At 39.4% G+C, this 19,077-nt stretch overlaps 1 protein-coding gene across 2 annotated transcripts in view; it reads left to right on the top strand.

Moving 5' to 3' along the window:
• Positions 1-14,403, top strand: part of rem2 (RAS (RAD and GEM)-like GTP binding 2) — a 36,715-nt gene extending 22,312 nt beyond the window's left edge. For both annotated transcript variants that reach the window (XM_044369051.1, XM_044369050.1), the window contains exons 4-5: positions 1,858-2,035; positions 12,632-14,403. In XM_044369051.1, the coding sequence (XP_044224986.1) occupies positions 1,858-2,035; positions 12,632-12,954 (501 nt within the window). In that variant the 3' untranslated portion in view covers positions 12,955-14,403. The remainder of the gene's footprint in view (positions 1-1,857; positions 2,036-12,631) is intronic.
• Positions 14,404-19,077: the final 4,674 nt, after the last annotated feature.

Raw genomic sequence — 19,077 nt, 5'->3', positions numbered from 1 at the left:
CCAACTTTAGGTTTCACTGTCTTTTGTTTTAACCTCCTCAACCCCACAGGCCTTTGATGTGACTCATCATACATTAATATTGTGCGGAGAGGCATTTCAAAAACTTACAGAATTTGGTTTTAAATAGTAGTGAAGAGGCCAGGGCTTCTGAATGTGGTGATTTAGGTAAAAGGGACATGTGTGGAAAAAGATGCACAAGATATATATAATATGTCCCATTAGATGCAATGTTATGTCCTTAAAAAACAAATCTTAGTTCTGTTTAATTACAAAGCTTTGGATCAATCAAGTACAAATGTTATGTTGGAAAAATGTTCTATCTAACTTTGGCGCTACTTCAGGAAAATTTAAAAGCAGAAATCAGATTTTTGGCTGTTTTTTGGCAATAACCTGTAAACATAGCTGTGATATATTATCATTCGTACATTTGCTAACATAACGTGTTTGCTAACAGTTAGCAGACAGCCTATGTACACATCCAACAGACAGTGAGCAACATTTACGTTCATTTGGAGTTGTGTTTCTGGCCACCTGACAAATGCACATCCAACAATCACTCTCCTTTTATCTCTGTTTTGGTCTCCAACAACTCCTGAGGAAAATATCTGTCACTTTAGCTGCTATATACTCCACTATGTTCACCAGCTAGTTGCTAACTTTGTCTGTCAATAGACAGCAGTCAGTTTATCCATGCATTTTCACTGAAAACAGAGTTGAAGAGAGTGGTAAGAGTGAAGTTTTGGGCTGTAAAACCTAAACTAAAAGCTTAAAGATACTGAAACGCTCCATAAATCTGGGGGGAATTGCAGATTCACATTGCACATTGACCCGTTGTTCATACAAAAATATTGAATAGTGCAGCTTTGAAGGAAATACTAGGAAACATACAATAAAGGTTGATGTTCTTTGGCCACATTTGGAACAAAGACAGCAAAACATATGCTGTGCAACACAAGTGGTGCATACCTAATCCGTATGACCACAGGCTTCACACTTAAATCCAAAACTGGATTGCATTTTACACTGCAAATCACAACCACAGGGATGTCAATTCACTAAACCCTCAACCATATGGTGGTAAAGAATCTACATTTAATATCATTCACTGAAGTTCAAGACATTTGACTGACACAAGACTGACAAAAGGTTATCATCTGGTCAGTGTGATAGATCAAATGATCAACTGAGGGCATTGGCCCTGACTACTCCTTGGATATGATCTATTTAATTGGCCTTGTTTTTGCTTGATCTTTGCCTTCCATTAAAATTAATAAACACAAAGGCAAATGTAGGAACACCCCGAAGAACCTTGCAATGACCCATTTTACGCCCATGCACCACCTTCGGTCCAATGGAAATCAGAGAGAGGAAGTGAGAGAGGACAAAGATGGTCTCAGGCAGTTCCAAAATGCTGTTTCTGCTAAACCCACTCAGGCTAATTGAGCCTCTGTGACAGGAAGCCCCGACGGGATGTTAGTGGTCACTGTTAAAAGGGTCAGGAGATTCAAAGTGAAACGTGACGTGCGTACAGTCAAGTTGAGCAAAGCCTCCTCTGCGTCCTGTCATGTGACAGTGATAAAAACTTGAGTGCCGCCTGCCTGGCATTGGCACTAAGTGTCCTTTCAGTGGCTAAGCTCCAACACAATAATACAGAGAGTTGAGAAAGGAGTTTAAAAACCTTCAAGGACAAATTGTCAATTTGTTGATGGCATGCAAAGGATCCTGTGTAATGTGTCTTGGCTGCTTGACATTCCACACCTATTTAGCTGTCATTGGATATCTCCTTTATGTGTGCAATAGTAATCCTCTCCATTGAGGTGTTGTTTTATTAATGCATTTGTGTATTTGTATCCCCAGGATCTGTCCACTCTGCAGTGTGATGTGTGTATCCTGGTCTTCTCAGTGACTGACAGGCGAAGTTTCCACCGTACTGCCCAGCTCCGCCTTCTCCTCAGGGAGTCCCAGCCACAGACACCAATAATCCTGGTGGGCAACAAGAGCGACCTTGTCCGCTCCCGTGAAATCAGTGCAGAGGGTAGGTACAGCAGAGGGAGTGACACCAGTCTGTCATGTAGAGCTGTCACATACTCACTGTCTCCAAACCCCTCCTGGAACAACAATTGTCCAATCATAGCCGTAACTGGGCATGGCAGGCCTGTCACACCGTATATCTCTTTGCATGTTGAAGTGGTGTACGTGGTGCTGTAGGAAGAGAGATAGTAGTATTTAAAGAGTTTGAAGGGTGGGGTTTTTTTTAGCCTTTCCAAAATCAAAAACACCAGAGAAAAAATTTAAGGGATGCATTAAGTAATTTTTAAAATCATACTCACTAAGTAGCTCTGCACTGCAGTACATGAACAATGCAATTTTTCCCATGTCTACTACAGATGCTGACTTTTTGCCTTGGGCATGCAGCTATACGGCAGTTTCAGACAAAGAGTGCAAGAGCAAACTATTTGTGTGAGGCAGAGTACAGAAATAAAGAGCAGCACACAATTATCCTAAAGAGCAGCTAATTAGGATACTACAGACTACAAAGGAATGTGAACAATTACAATATTAATCTTCTAATCTGGCATTTCCATCTTTGATTTTTAAAAATGTACTCCACTGCTATGATATTTTTGGACTCACGGTGGACAGTTTAAAAAGTGAAAGGATCAAAATCGATGAACTAGAGATAATGTCTTTTTTATTCCATGCGCTAACCCTAACTCTAACCCTAACCCTTATTCCTTATCAAAACCTGGGGTCACATTTATAACCGTTACATATGCACAAAACAGGGCTTGAAAGAGGCGTACACCACTTCCCATGCAAAAGTTGTGATCTATAAAAACAAACTTGATGAAGACAGATTGTTTAATGATTCCTCTCACACATTTAATTTCACTTCACATCATGCTTTAATTATATGTCCACCAGTAGTACTTGTGCCTGTCGTGAGCCAGCGGCAGCATTTTCAACCAACTCTTGAAGCTAACATTAGCCTAATTAGCCTCCTAACTACAGCTGATAAAATAAATAAAATCAACAGTCTCTGGCTACAAATGAGAATGTTGTTTTTCTCCCTCTGTATGAAATCATCAATTATTTTAAATTTCTTGTGGTAAATCCGCTAACATTATTATCTGCATATGTGCTGTGCAACTAAACAGGGGCAGGGCTTGGGGAATGGTCAATTTACATCTGTTCAGAAACAGGCACTGATGAACAAATGTCAGGCTGCCGGATGCGATGCAAGAAAACAAACACACATGATTTGAAATTGACTCTTCTTTGCTCCTTTTTTAATGTATGTTTAATGCCTTTTCAAGTAGCTCTCCAAATTGAAAATCTCAAATGGAAAATTTCTTGTAATTATAGCGATCTTATAGATATTGGTGTGTTTTCTGCTGGTTTTAATGCATAAGCATATGCAAATGTGCAGTTAATAGCCACACGCACACATATGATACACACATTTACCCCCAGAGAAGAATGTGAGTGTGCTTTGTTCAATTACTCCATCTTAATATATCCCTTCTATTTACCCTTTTCTCTGTCTCTCTCTGTCTTGGCTCATCTGTTTGTCTGCCCTGGTATTTTACCATAAATCTTCCTCCAAGCCCACAGCGTCTCCATTAGGGAGGCTCTTGGGGGATCTATCTTTGATCAGCAAAATCAATTTCTTCAGTGTTTACAATATCCAGGGATAAATGCTCTGTTGGTAAACTCCTTATGGGAAGAAAATTCTATGATCTGTTATTGTTTTAATGGGGTGGAAAATACTCTGCCTATAAAAACTACCCCAACCCCCGGCCTTTTTATGTTTTTTTTTTAAACTGATCAAAGAAAAGCAACAAAAACAAAACAAATCTGTACAAATTGACCCAAATGAAGTATGAATATAAAAAAACCACAATAACAGATTTGCTGCTGAAATTCATAGACAGTCATAGCATTGACTGTCATTGACTCCTATTTAAAAAAAGAAAAGAATATAGAACTGTGTGGCCTATTTCTTCCTCTGTGTTGTGTTGCAGCAGCGAGACTCCCCAATCATGCGGTCCACCATGAAACAAAACAGAGCAGCGTATTTAGCAGTCCTAGCTCAAGGGATGGCAATGTCCTTTGGTCATTCAGATGGTCTACCACTTTTGCTCAGAATGAAATATCTCTACAAATATTGGATGAATTGCCATGATTTTTTTATTGCAGAGTGGATGAATCATACTGACTTTTCCTGTAGAACCACCATGAGGTTGACAATTTTGGCTTTGTCTGATAACTGTCGGGGTGAAACTTGGTACAGATATTCACTGTCCCCAGTGGATGAACATCAATGACTTTGGCGATCACCCAACTTTTCATCTAGCTCCAACAGCAAGTCAAAGTTTTTTTTTTTTATCATTCAGTGGAATATCTTACAATATTTTGTCTGCTAGCACAATATTGTGTACAGACATTTATGTCCCCTCAGGATGAATTGTAATAATTTTGGTGATCCCTTAACTCTTCATGTAACACCAAGTCAACATTTTAATTTGTCCAATACTTTGGTTTGTGACCAAATACATTAAGTGACATTCCCATCAGCCTCAGCTTTGCGTTTAGTGTTAATTAACTGATGTTAGCAATACACTAGACTAAGATGGAGAGCATTACCTGTGAAATATCAGCAATGTCATTGTGAGCATGTTAGCATGTTGACATTAGCATTGAGCTCAAACACCACTGTGCCTAAGCACAACCTTACAGAGCCGGCAGCATGGTTGTAGTCTTGCTGAAATTAAAGTGAAACTGTGATGGGTGAAAGCTTTGACTTTCTGCATCTTAACCTCACATGTATGCTCGCATCTATGACATTGCCATGCGTGCAGCCAGTTGTCATACAACAAGTTTAATGGAGCGCACACCAAGGTGTAATGGAAGTGGAAGTAATTTCGGGTGAGCATCTGGAGAGCAATTTTCTGGATAAATTACATAATTAAAACAAAGCCTCATGTTATTGAATATCTCTTAATCATAAATGAGGGAAAAAAACAGTGTCCAGTTGTACAAAGCTGATACAGACTTATCCACATAGACTCAAAGTTGTAATTCTTGCCAAAGGTGCCTCAACAATATATTTGGCTTGTTGAGAATAAGAATGTAATTGATTATTTTATATTTTATATTTCTATTTGATTGATGTTAGATTTATTTTTACTTTGACACTGAGGAGTGTTATTCTGTTGAAAATGTTAAAGGGGATAAATATTTTTGAAGGTATGTTTACGGCTATTTTGTGCAACAGCTGCAAATGAATAAAACTTGTTCTGGTAAATATTGCTGAGCAGCAAGCTTAATAGACTTTTTGTATTTTGGCATGTAACACTGAAGCAAGGTTTTGGCATAACAAATTCAATTGAAAGAGAAACTCACAGTGCTGTCTGGAATCCATTTAGTGACGCTTAAAAATCCACTGAGCAGAGATCAGACCACAGTCAGGTCATAATTTTTATCTTTTTCTCTTCACTTTTTGAGGGAGTTTTTATGGAGCACTGGCAAGCCATCCTTTTGTCTGAATGTCATTAATGTTTCAAATAGAAACTGGGTGCAGAGTGGCTGTAGTTGAGGGACTGACAGCAGAGTTTCACCTTGATTTGAGCTTGCATTGTATGAATTCAAACCCTTATGGTCACCTCTGCAATTTCAGTACACTCACAGTATAAATTTAGTTTATAATTATATCCACTGTCACATCATGCCAACATAAAGACACATGTTTTGCTGCAGTTGCAGACATTACCTTATCTTCCCCCTGTCTATATCCTCTGGAGGGGCTCCATCTCCTTATGTCCCTCAGCTCCAAGGTTTTCTGTTTTGTTCTTTTTCCAGATGGCACATCTCTGTTTGGATTATCTCTCTCTAACAGGACGCCACTGCTTTTACTACCTTTATGTATGTTTGTACTCACCATACATGCACAACTGCCTGCATGTACATAGACACAGTAGACACACAAACACACCCCAAACGAGCGGATATGTACACCTCATCTCGCTCCATCTTCTTGTTGCCTGATGTCTGCAAGGCTGTTTTATAGTGAGGGCTGTGATAAGAGGGACAAGAAGAACAGGAGTGACAGAAGGAAGGGTAAATTTATGAGAATGGTGTGTGTTTGTGTGTGAATGGGAGCTTCAGTTTGAAGAGATGTGTGAAACACATTGTGAGAGTGTGGTTGTGTGTGTTGGGGGAGAGTGATGCTTGATTTGCTGTCCTTGAAAGAACCAGTTTAATTTTTAAATTTTCAGACTGAGGATATTTTCATAAATGGAGGCTATATGGCTAGTGTTACACCAATACATTGGTTTTTCCATACATCAGTCAAGTGATGTCAGTATTAGTGTATCCATCTTTCTTTGCCAGTATGAATGAGATAACTTTGGTGATTCTGTAGCTGTCTTATAAAAGATGTTCTTGTGCTGCCCATTTTGTAAAATTCTGTCCTTAAGTGTAGTAGTTATTCAGAAATTGCCAGATTACCTCTCTAAACCACTGCTGCAGGTCCTGAGAGGCTTTCAAAATGGTCTCATTTTGAACTTAACTGTCAGATACAATAGAGGGATGTACATTCATGAGGTAACCAGAAACAGGTCTCAAATGGGAAGCTAATGTTGCTCTATGTGTGCTGGGTCCATATTGCTTTACTCACATGTTAGTCACAAGAAATTTCTAAGCTGACAGTTTGATAGGGATGTGTACTTGTGAATTTGTTTTGAACTCCTTCTGCCCCCTAGTGGTCAAAAATTGCTGATTGCAGCTTTAATGTTATTTGATTAAATTACTGTAAGTTTGGGCTGCTAATTCTAACAAAGCTGTTGATGGCTGTTAGTTGACAAGCAACTACATTTGACATTTGACAATACAACTGAATTTAGGATATATATATATATATATATATATATATATATATATATATATATATATATATATATATATATATATACACACATATATATTTACACACATAAAATGTATATATTTACACACATTTTTCTGGCATGGTTTGGGTCCACTTGTCCCCTTAGAGGGAGAGATCACTGCAAATCAATACAAACTGTGTCTGAGTGATCACCTTTATCCTATGATGAAACATTTCTGTCCTGATGGGAGTGGTCTCTTCCAGGATGACAATGCCCCAATTCACAGAGCACGAGGGGTCACTGAATGGTTTGATGAGTATGGAAATGATGTGATGATGTGAATCATATGCTATGACCTTCACAGTCACCAGATCTCAACCCAATTGAACATCTATGGGAGATTTTGGACTGACAGCGCTGTTAGACAGTGTACACATATATATATATATATATACACATATGTGTATATATACACATATGTGTATATATATATATACACATACATATATATATATGTATATATATATGTATGTGTATATATATATATATATATATATATATATATATATATATATATATATATATATATATATATATATATATATATATATATATATACTCTTTTTAATGCAGCTCCTGATTCATTCCCTTTTTGTTGGAATAAGCTAAAAAGAATAATATTGCACGTCACATAGTCAAAAGTTTGGACACATCTACTCATTCAAGGGTTTTTTCTTTATTTTTACTATTTCCTACATTGTAGAACAATATTGAAGACATCAAAACTATAAAATAACACATTCGGAATTACAGGAAAAGTGTTTTAAAAAACAAAATATGTTTCATATGATTCCTCAAAGTAGCCACTGTTTGCCTTGATGACAGCTTTGCACACTTCTGTCAATATCTTAACCGAAGACATTGTATTTACAATCAGAATTTGTATTGTCTTTGTTTTTATAATCCTACAAGGAGTCAGGGTAAGTGTATGATTTAGGGTAATGATTAGAATTCTTACAAGATTAAAGTTTAATTTATGGTATGATTTAAGGTTCGTAGTTGTTTAGGACAAGTTAGGCCTTGCATATGTGGTTAACTTAAGGCTTGTAATGGTGAGCATTCACACTGGGAGAAAGAACAGTCAGTGGAAGGTTCTCACAAGGACATAAGAATAGAAAAGTGTGTGTGTGTGTGTTAATTATGTAGAAATGTAGAAACCACAGTTTGGGGTCAAACTATGTTTGATTTGCTGTGTTGTGCAAGTTAAACAGAGGCAGCAAGTGTAAAATTTGTGCACATCGGTGCCTGCGCATTGCTGTCAACTCAAGTTCGGTCACAGCTTTGGTGTATACTTAATGACACAAGTGCGAAGAGGAGGAATGAATAATGAGAGATGCCTATACTCAGCATATTCTCTCTTCATAAAAAAATAACTTAGGAGCATAGATGCAGTCAGCGATATGGAAATGCTCCATCGCTGTTCCCGGAGCACCTGACAAGGATGTTCTTATGTTCTCTCTGGACAGACCACATGTATTCTTACTGATATGTGAGCCTGACAGAGGAAGCCCGCCAGCAAACATCTTCATTAAAGAACCTCGGGCCTGGCTGAAGGAGCTGAAGTCATAAAGTCTATTTATAGCACGTACAGTGACACTTTATTCTGCAATCTCTCACCTTCCCCCTTGTTACGTCTCTCTCTCTCTCTCCCCCATCCACATAGTGATACACACACTGTCACACTGAAGACATATTTATCATTTGCTCAATATGGCTGTGGTGTGGCCCTGTTCCTCAGAGCTTTGATTAATATGCACCATGGCGCCGTTTGCTTAGTCGACATTCTTTCTGTCCATTTCCCTCCTCTGTCCATCTGTCTCTTTCTTTCTCTTCCCGCGTGTTCATTTCATCTCCCATCTTGCCTGTCATCTCTTTTCAGCATCTCCTCTTTCTCTCTGTGTGACTCACATGTTTCTTCCTGTTCATCTACATGTCGCTCTTACTTTATTGTCTGTCTCTTTCTTCATCCCTTGTTTCTTTTCCTCCGTGTCAGCACACAGTTAGGGACCTTCCCTTCGTCCTCACATTTGGGTAGTCCTCTGCCTCCTCCTATCCTTTTTATTTCTTCTTCTCTCCTCGTCTTGTGTTCTCGTTTCCTTGTTTCTTCTCCTCTTATTTTTTCTTTCTCTCATTACTTCTTTTTCTCTTTCCTCTCCTCTCCTCATATTGTCTTCTCTCCTTGTTTCCTCTTCTCAACTTGTCTTGTCCTTTTGCTTCCTTTTTCCTTCTTCTCTCCGTTTTCCCTCTCTCCACCTCCTTTCCTCATTTCTTCGTCATGTCTCCTCAGTTCCTCTTGTCCCCTCGTCTTGTCTCCTCATTTCCTCTCCTCAAATCATCTCCTCTTGCCTCCTCTTTTTGTTTCCTTTTCCCTTCTTGTTTCCTCTCCTCAACTCTCTTCTCTGTTTTTCCTCTCTCCCCCTCCTCTCCAAGCCAATTTCCCAAACTCTCCTTTACTTGGTTATAAAGACTCAATTCAGTTAAATCAGCCGTCATAGATACTATGATAAGCCCTGTTGATCTGGTTTGGGATTTGTCTTTTTTTTATTTTCACTCTTACCTCACCCACTATTAGGTGACAGGGCTGTGGGCTGACAGCTGCTGCACGGCCGGATTAATATTCCCAGATCAAATCTACTTGTTATTTTGTAACACCTGTGTAACACAGGCTTGTGCGTGGTTATGATGTGTGAATGCATCCACACAGAAACCAGATTAACACTTTACGTTGCACTGATACTCCTGCAGTATTAACAACAGTTCAACTAGAGAATGAAGCATGAGTATTTACTGCAGTAAATCATCTTCAGCTCCTATCTTACCGGTGAGAGAGAAGCTGTCATTTTACAAGCAGAGTCTTATTTTCAGTCAATTATCGAGATACGGGGACGTGGTGACACAGCTCGACATTTCTTTATAATAGAGTACAAAGGGAAACCTCACAGGAGATTGGACAAGTTTTAAACAAGCCCCCCACATTAACCAAATGACCTAAACTACTAATTTGGAAGTAAAAATGGATGTGAATACACTGATAATTGGCCATTGCATGCTTGTGTGTACATATATTAAGTGCAATAGGTCAGAGCTGATACAAAATGCAGTGTGCATTTACAATGGACAGTTTGGGTAATGATTTCTGTTCATCTTTGTCTTGAAGGAAGCTATAATTGTGTATCTGCCATTTCTAATTTGCCAGCAGAATATAATATGATAAGAATTAATGGTGACAGGTAATGAAAAATTATTTTCTCTGTGGTTCTGACGTGTTCAATTTAATATCACATTGTGGGCAGCAGGCTCTTGTTTCTCTTGCCCTGAAATTATTCTTTATTTTTACATTTTTTGGTACTTGTCTTGTTTGCTTTACTTTTGTACATACTGTGAGTTTTTATCCTCCTGAGAGTAGACGAGTTTTTATCAGCGCTTACCCAGAATCAAGGCAGATAAAAGACTCTTTCTGAAACTTGCACAACATTAGTCCATGGCAGTGACCTTTTTACAGTGCAGTCTGTTTAAGTTCTCGCAGTGGACGTTTTAAATTGGTATTTTGTTATAAATGCCAAAATAAAGCCTTAAAAGCCTTTTTGTGTGTCAGCTGCACTCTGCTAAGCACAGCTCATGAGCTCTCTGAACAGAGCTAGGGCAAAGCAAAAGCTGCGTGAAAGTATAGTTGAAAAGAAAAACGCTATTTGAGCTGATAATGAAGCCTGTTTGTTGCTGAATGATCCGTATCTGTCGGCTTTCCTTATCGTACAGGATTGTTTGACCAACCATCCAGGCGTTTTTAGCTGAGATACAGAGCCTTGTCAACATGTTCAGTCACCTGTCCTTATCCAGGAGAGTCACACTGAGATAGAAACTGTTTTCCCATCTGAGCCGCAGCCAAGAGATTTGAGCTTATACAACTCAGCAAGTTGCAACGTTAACCCCATCTTGCCATCACCGTCTTGCTCTGTGTTTTTATACTCACTTGTGACTATGAAAGATTTGCCAGACACACAAAATGTTCATTTTAAAAACATTACAATGTAATTAAGGCCCCATTAGTTTTCATTTTAAAATGTTTACCAATGTTTATTTTAAATATTAAAAAGCAGAAGAAAATTGGATTGAATGAATGAAAATCTGTAATACAGAAATCTGGGTGAAAATCTTTAATATTACTATTTGCAATACAAACACTCCAAAGTGTTGTGGTTTTAGTGAAATGTCTCAACAACAGTTGCTTGGATTGGGGCGACCATGAACTGTAACATCACCAGTGTGAGTAGCTTTGGATGAATTTCCATTTAAATTTAATGCCCTCAGGACAAAATGTCTCTTAATTTTTTCTCTAGTACCACCATCAGATTGAAATTTCAGTGAGTTCAGTACTTTCATTCATGACCAAATACTTCAAACTAATTACATTCCCATCAGCCTTAAATGCCAAATAGCAAATGTTAGCATGCCCCTAAGATGCTAATCATGGTAACATTATATCTGCTCAATACCAGAACTTTAGCATTGTCATTGTGAGCATGTTAGCATCTAGTACAGTCTTACAGAGCTGCTAGCATGGCTCTGTTAGTCTTATTTTCTCTTAACTTGTTGATACCTGAAGACTACAATGGTCAGTGTATCTTTTCAGCAGGAGGCATGTAATCTTGGTAAAAAAAATACAAACAAAAACAAAAAAACCCCAAAACTGCCTCTTAGAATAGTTCTTGTTTTAAAAGATCTGCATATTTTGCATGTAAAATTGGTAAAAACCCAACTTAAGATCCACTTACTAGCTTCTTCCAGGGCTTCAGCTCTATCACACAGTCTTCAGCTGTGGATGGATTCTGCTCAGTTGTCGTGAAGATGCATCTGATGACATGCAGACTCTTCTCCCATAGCACTTTAAGGACTTCTCTCCATGTTGGCTGAAAAGTTATGAAAAATGAAAGGTCACTCTTGATCTTTGAAATAGTAGTTTGACAAAATAAACCTCACTCAAGGTCCACTTACTAGCTTTTTGTGGAGCTATATATACAGTGGTATGGCAACAGATCCATCTCATTCACAGAGCAAACTCTAATCACTGATGAAGAACATGCAATATGGTTGAAACCTCTGGAAAAAGCTTGTAAGTGGACATTCAGTTGGGATTGTTTTGTCAAAGTACTATTTCCAAAGTCATGAATGGACTTAAATGCTTATCTTATGTGACGTATAAAAACCAAGTAAACAAAATGAGGTAATTCTTTGAAAACATTCCAAAAAAAACATCTCTCCCTTTGTGACTCTTTCTCTTTCACCGCCATGTCTTTCAGACCATAATTTCAAAAGCACTCTAAAAAGACTCTCTCTCTTCCCATCCATTGAGATGCTGTAGAATCACTCTATTTGTCATAATTTGGTGTGTAAGAAGTGACAAATGAATACTTAAGAGTCTAATAGTTTCCCATACAGCAGTGAGTGAGTTATCTATCAGAGGTACTACATATATTGGGGTGAAAGACATCACATACCAGCTGGGTTGTTAACATACATTGGACGGTTTATAGGTTTCATGATTTAATAACCTTAAATTTCAAACTAATCTCTAATTGCCGTTTGCAGCTGCCAGTGTGTAAAGCTGTCAAGTGCAGACTCAATTATTTCAAATGTGCATCACACACATGGTTCTAAAACTGAACTTCCTCTCTCTGCACCAGAGGCCCAATCCAGCGCCATGATGTTTGACTGCCATTACCTGGAGCTCTCAGCCTCTTTGGACCACGGCACCAACGAGCTGCTCGAGGCAGCGGTTCGGACTGCGAGAGGCGACTGCGTGGGCCCCGGGTGGGCTGACGGAGACCCCGGGGCAGGCCGCAGGGAGAGCCTGACCAGCCGGGCCAAGCGCTTCCTGTCGGGGCTAGTGCCGCGCTCGTACGCCCGAGACCGGGACCGTGGCCGCTACCGGGAGATGAGCCGCCACCGTGGCAGCAAGATCCTCCGCCAGAAATCCCGCTCCTGCCATGACCTCAGTGCACTGTGACACACATACACACTCATACATACAGTACACACAGGCAAAGAGATACACACTCCCACACATGTACACACACACACACACCAGATTGAAAGATATGGGGGACAAGTAAAAGATGAAGAGAGGAAGAGGGTTAAATGGAAAACAGCAGGGAGGAGCAGATGAATAGACGGAGGGATAGAGAAGGAGATGGAGGAGCACATGTGCAGTAGAATTAACGGAGAATGAGGGAATTTTGGCAGATAAAAGTCAAGGGTGGAGAAAGGAGATGAGAGGGAGAGGAGGTGGGAGGGAAAGATGGATAGATATAGCAGAAATATATAGATAGATATAGCAGCAGCCCTGAACCTTTATCTTTTACCTATCAAGGAGAGAAAGCAATTTTTTTGGAGATAAAGAGGCCAGGTTTGAGAGGAACAGAATAGAACAAATAAATAAGGAGGTGAGCTTGATTTGCTGCTTCAGCTTGGGTGAATCAGCGAGTGCTCATTACCTGATGAGAGCAGGAGAGAGAAAATTAGCGACAGTGGAGAGAGTCACATCGAGATGCTGATTGGACGCTTACTGTGGCAAAACAGGGGGCAGGGGGGTGGGGGGTAGGTGGGGGCAAAGTCACAAATAAACACACATACAAGTAGCACGCACTGATTATGTAGAGACTGATATAGCAATCTTATGTATTGTAGACCCTGTTTTATAGCATGCCGAGTAGACGATCTAAGACATGACCCTGTAGGTTTTACAGTTACATGATTTACTGTACGTCAGTGGCTGATAGCTAATGCACAATCTAGCTAGTGTCTCTAGCAATGCCATCTCCAAGACAAGACCCTTTATTTAAGAAAATGCTCCCTCTCTGCGCATTTTTTAGCCACAATTTCCACACACAATTTCCACTGTTTGTGTCCCGTACTGATTTGAAGAAGTGTTTGATGATATCACCAATGGCATATGTTCATCTGTGACTTTTATACAAGGCTAAAAGCATCAATGCCCAAGCCATATTTTTGCTGAAAGCATCAGGAGCAATCAGCACAAAGAACCCTTTACCGTAGGATGTGGAGCGAAGGAGAAAAGGTCAAAACGGCTGTAAGGAATAAGATGTTAGCAGCGCCGACCAGACTGAACTTTTCTTTAATTGAAGCTGAGTCACAGAGCTGTGGGTTGTTCCTGGATAAGGAGGACAAACAAGAGTTAACCTAATCTACCTGTGGCCGTTTGATGTTTTCATTTTTCTCTTTTTACCCACTGACATAATTATCTGTGTTAAGACTGGATTCTGTGGGGGCTGGCCACACAGGTGACCCGAAAAAAGAGAACGTTCTGGAAACGTTGTTCAGATATCTCGTCAAAACGTGGTGGCATCACTGATACATGCTCACTTGTTTGTCACCATCTACTAAGCACTCTCGTCTTTCCACAGAGAATAAACTAATTTTTGTCTGACATCCCGAACGAGTGTCTTGTCCTTCTTTCTAACAATGTTATGAAATGCATGTCTCTTTACAGACGTTACTAGGTTGAGGGATGGCGTGACAGGTCATCAGATGACTCACAGGTCCTCTCTAGACAGACTGTGAGATGGCCTCTCAGGACAGTTGTTCCATTTAGTGCTAAGCAGCAAAAAGATGCAATGTCGACACTTTGTGGCTGTAGCAAAATCTCAGGTTAAAAATAGATTGTATCAGGGGAGAATGGGAACCAAGAATGAGCAATTTGAACTGTCCTGACTTAAAGATATATACAGCATGCATGCATCTTGGCAGATCTCTTTATACCTGCTAATGATGATGGAATTTAAAAATCAATGTCTCTTATAAACGCATTTGTTCCCTGCCTTTTCTGCCTGACACATCCCCACAGCCCCTTACAGATGAAGACAAACCCTTCATCAAACTCCCTTGTCATGTTCCTAATGTGTTCATTTGAATTGTTTTTAAACTGGATGCTATTTAACACTGTTATATAAGTGTATATGTTACTGTGATTTTTTCATATACTTTTTTTCATATACTTGAACTACTTGAAATGTTTCGAAAAGTTTGGTCAAGTTTGCTCTCTTGGAGTAGCAGAAGCTGGATGATTCATCTGCTACTTTTAACTTTCTATTTCAACTAACCCCTAACCTTATTTCAACTGTTCATTCATTACTTTTAGCCAGTGTTGAGGAGCAACTAGTTACATGTAACAGTGTTACATAATTAAATTCCAAAATAAATGAAATTGTGATCGGTTACAGTTGCTCAGAAAAAATACGTAATTAAATTACAGTTACTAATGAAAGAATGGTGGTGATTATAAAGAGGTTACATCCGAACATATTCTTTTCTGTAAAAAGCCTACATGTAGAATATAACGTTCATGCTGTTGCTTTGCATCTTTTCGCCTTCTTTTGGCATATTTCCAGACAACGAAAAACATCAAAGCCGTTGGGACAAATTTGAGTGCAACACCATCAAGGGCAGGATGGCTTACATAGCTGTCGCTATGTTGAGACGGGCTCTGTCCATTTGTCAGTATGCACTCGAGCTTTGAGCACTGTTTTTGATTAGTTCTCTTGTTTGAATTTACACCACCTGTCATCTGCCAATCAAATCAATCACATTACTTTAATCAACCTGAGTCTGCCATGGTTGCGACCAGCCGACCATGTCAAAGTAGGTGGCCATGTCGTTGGACAAGAACGTCTTTCAGTGCTGGAAATGAGTGAGGTTACACTGCCTGGTTTATATTTATGGTTTTAGGACTTTTCAGCTTTATTGCTGAGTTTAAAACATTTGTTAAAAAAGTAATCAAAAATCAAATGTAATAAGTTACATTACTTTGATGAAGTAACTAAAATAGTTATGTTACTTATTACAATTTTAACAGGGTAACTAGTAACCTATTAAATTTCTAAAGTAACCTTCCCAACACTGTGTAAACTGATCCTATAACATACTATTTGAGCGACTGCATGACACATGATCTTAAATAATATAATTTGTCTCAGTTGCCTCATATTGGCAAAATCATCACAATTTCCAAGCAGTGCAGTCTAAAAACAAAACACTGTTTGGATCTATCAGGTTACTTTCCCTCCCCCTAAAGGAAGTTAAGGACAGGGGCCATAGGAGACTGTCTACAACTAAAAATAACTACAGAGAGGGTGGTTACCTGAAATAGTTCCAGAAGTGAAGTTTGCTACATCAGGTATATGGATGATTTATGATTTATGAATCCACAGAACATATAACACTTTTGGATTAACTATATTCAATAATACTAAAAAGCAAAATCCTATTAGTTCTAGTGCCGAAGTGCTAATCTCCCAAAATGGCAATGGCACAAATATCCATGAAAAAATCTCAGTCACCCTCCCCTCTATCTACTCCACCCTAGTTTTTAGCAGGTGTAGATAAGTGTCTCAGGCTAAAAAGCAAGAGCACCCTACAGCCAATCACATGAGATCACATCAGATAGCTGAGGTTCTGATGCTGGTACAGTAACTATCTGGAGTGGATACACAGGAGGACTCTTGAGAGGAAGAAAACTGGCAAAGAGATAGAGGGGTTGAGAGAGAGAGAGAGAGAGAGAGAGAGAGAGAGAGAGAGAGAGAGTTGGAGAGAGAGACAGGGTTGGAGATATGCTTTGAGGAGTAATGGTTGCTTGGAGACTGTTGTCAAGGAGACGATGAGTCCTAGAGTCCTTTGGCATCTCAAATGTCCTATATTTATGTTGATTTTCAGAAAGAGCTTTTTTGTTTGTTTTACTTTACCCCCCAGAAGGTGAATAAGAGACCGGCGGTGATAAGCACAGAGATAAGTGAACTCTTCAAACAGAAACAGGCTGGATTTGATACAATATGTTTCACAGAATGGAAAATGACACTAAGAATTTTATCACACTTAAACAGGTCAGATAACTGTCAGATAATAGAATACATTTGACAGCTACCCGGAAGCCTGCAGGAAACAAGGAACATTTGATACAATATCTCTTTGTGACACCCTATCAGTCTCTCAAATCGTGACGGAAATCCTCCCTCTCTCTGAATTTCTGTCGCTGACTCATTCAGTGGGCATTTACTGTGATTTTTCGGCAAAAGAATACTTCTCGAGAGCAGGGAAGACAGAGGGAGCTTAAAAGACGGAAAACCACCTACTGTGTGCCACTGAAAGCCTGTCGAACTTACTCCTCACTTTGCACCAAAGAAAGACTATTTTCAGTGAGCACTGTGCATAACTAATGAGATGCATATTTTCCTGAGGTGTGGGTGTAGGCATATTAGCTAGGAGGTAATATTGGAAATGGTCTGTGGAGTGCAATTGGGGATAGACTAGGGAATGTGAAGTCTGCAGTGACTGCAAACACCGGTGTGGCCAAACGCCCAATGGCACTGAAGGAAGTGTGTCTGAATCCCCGGGGATTCCATGTCATTTGTTTTCAAGGAGCAATGCCTCATTGTACCCCAAAGGTCATTGTTCCTCTGCTTTGTCTCCCAAGTGCACAGAGCTGATTATACATGCACAGAGCTATAATAACCAAACAACAAAGGAAGCGAGAGTAAGTCAGACCAGTCTCACTCGGAATGAAGCACATGTAATTAAAACTGGTTTCGTCAAAGCAAGAAGCCCAGAGTGAAACATCAGGCCAAGTGACTGTAATAGTGGGTTGAAAAAGAAGGCGCAAATCAGCCTTATTTAGATCTGAATTCCTCATACAGTGTGCCCCTCAGTAATGTGGATTAATAGCAGGTCAAAAGGTGAGAGCAAAGCCATGTGTTCTGCAAATCCAGCAAGACTATAATAAGATGCCTACATGAGATTAGTATTGATCTCAACATTGGGCTACATGGGTGTAATGGGGAAACTGTTGGATACTGTGCTATGAATCACGTAAAACTGTGTTCTTATAGTGTAATACTGCAAAGACATGCCAGGACCTAGTGAACAACTGATATATTCAAAGGAATAGTTCAAAGGAATAGTTCAACATTGTGGGAAATATGCTAAGTCTTGCAGACAGTTTGATGAAAAGATCAATACCTCTCTCGTTTGTTGGTTAAATAAAAAGCTGAAGCCAGGAGGAGGTATTAGCTTAGCTTACTATAAAGACTGAAAGCAGGGGGAAACAACTAGCCTGGCTCTGTCAACAGGGAACAAAATCTGCCATCTTCTTTATTTAGAGGTACCTAGCTAGCTTTTTTTTTTTTCTTTTTGAGATTTAAAGGGGCTGGTAGAGCCAGGATAGCTGTTTCCCTTGTCTTCCAGTCTTTATGCTAAGCTAAGCTTCTTCTGGTTCCAGCTTGTCCTCTAACTCTCTGGAGGAAAGCGAATGAGATTATTTATCAAAATGTCTAACTCCTCCCTTAAATCAGGTGTCCCCATGGGGTATTAATATCATCACAAACAAATGATTTCACCACTGAAGAAGTTCTCATGTTGTTTTTACTCATGTTAGCTAGCTGGTTGCAACAGTAATTGGGACAAAGCCCGTGCAGATAGAGAAACGAAGAGGATGAGGTACCTATAAGTATGCCTAATAATTAGCCAAATCATACAATTTCCTTGTGGCCTGATCACAAATGTTCAGTGATCCAGTAATGGCCTGTGGACCAGGGGTCTGGAGGTTTAAATGCATAGGACACTGCATTTCATCGTATGTACAGCCAAGGTAAGGTACGGAACAGAGCTCCAAACCACAGAGATTCAGTTACAAGGTAAAGACATTTAAATGGCGCTTTCTCTCAAGTCACCTGCACAACTACCCATATTTTCAGCCAAAAGGTTTAGCACAAGACACACCATGGTTGAGGGAGGTGACCATTGGTGGTTGGTGGAGTGAAACTGTTAAAACTAGTTTTTTTCCTGATCTGAGTGAATTGATCCTAAATACAGAACACCACAATGACAAATAATGTTGTTTAAAATTGCTCTTCTGTAAGCTTTTGTGATAGGTGTGTATACACTGTATATTGAGTGACCAGAAAAATATGTAATGCAATGCAATGTAGTATGATGTAATGCAATGCAATGTACCAGTAGCTCTGCAATAAACACTGCTTCGTGTGTGTGTGTGTGTACTTAATTATATTGGACATTTTGAGACTGCACTTTGGTGTGATTGTATTGTACTGCATTATGTTGA

Source organism: Thunnus albacares, chromosome 12 (assembly GCF_914725855.1).
Source record: "Thunnus albacares chromosome 12, fThuAlb1.1, whole genome shotgun sequence".
In the NCBI taxonomy this organism is placed as follows: Eukaryota; Metazoa; Chordata; class Actinopteri; order Scombriformes; family Scombridae; genus Thunnus; species Thunnus albacares.
Note: the sequence above shows the minus strand (reverse complement) of the source record. Positions and strands in the feature narration are given on the sequence as shown.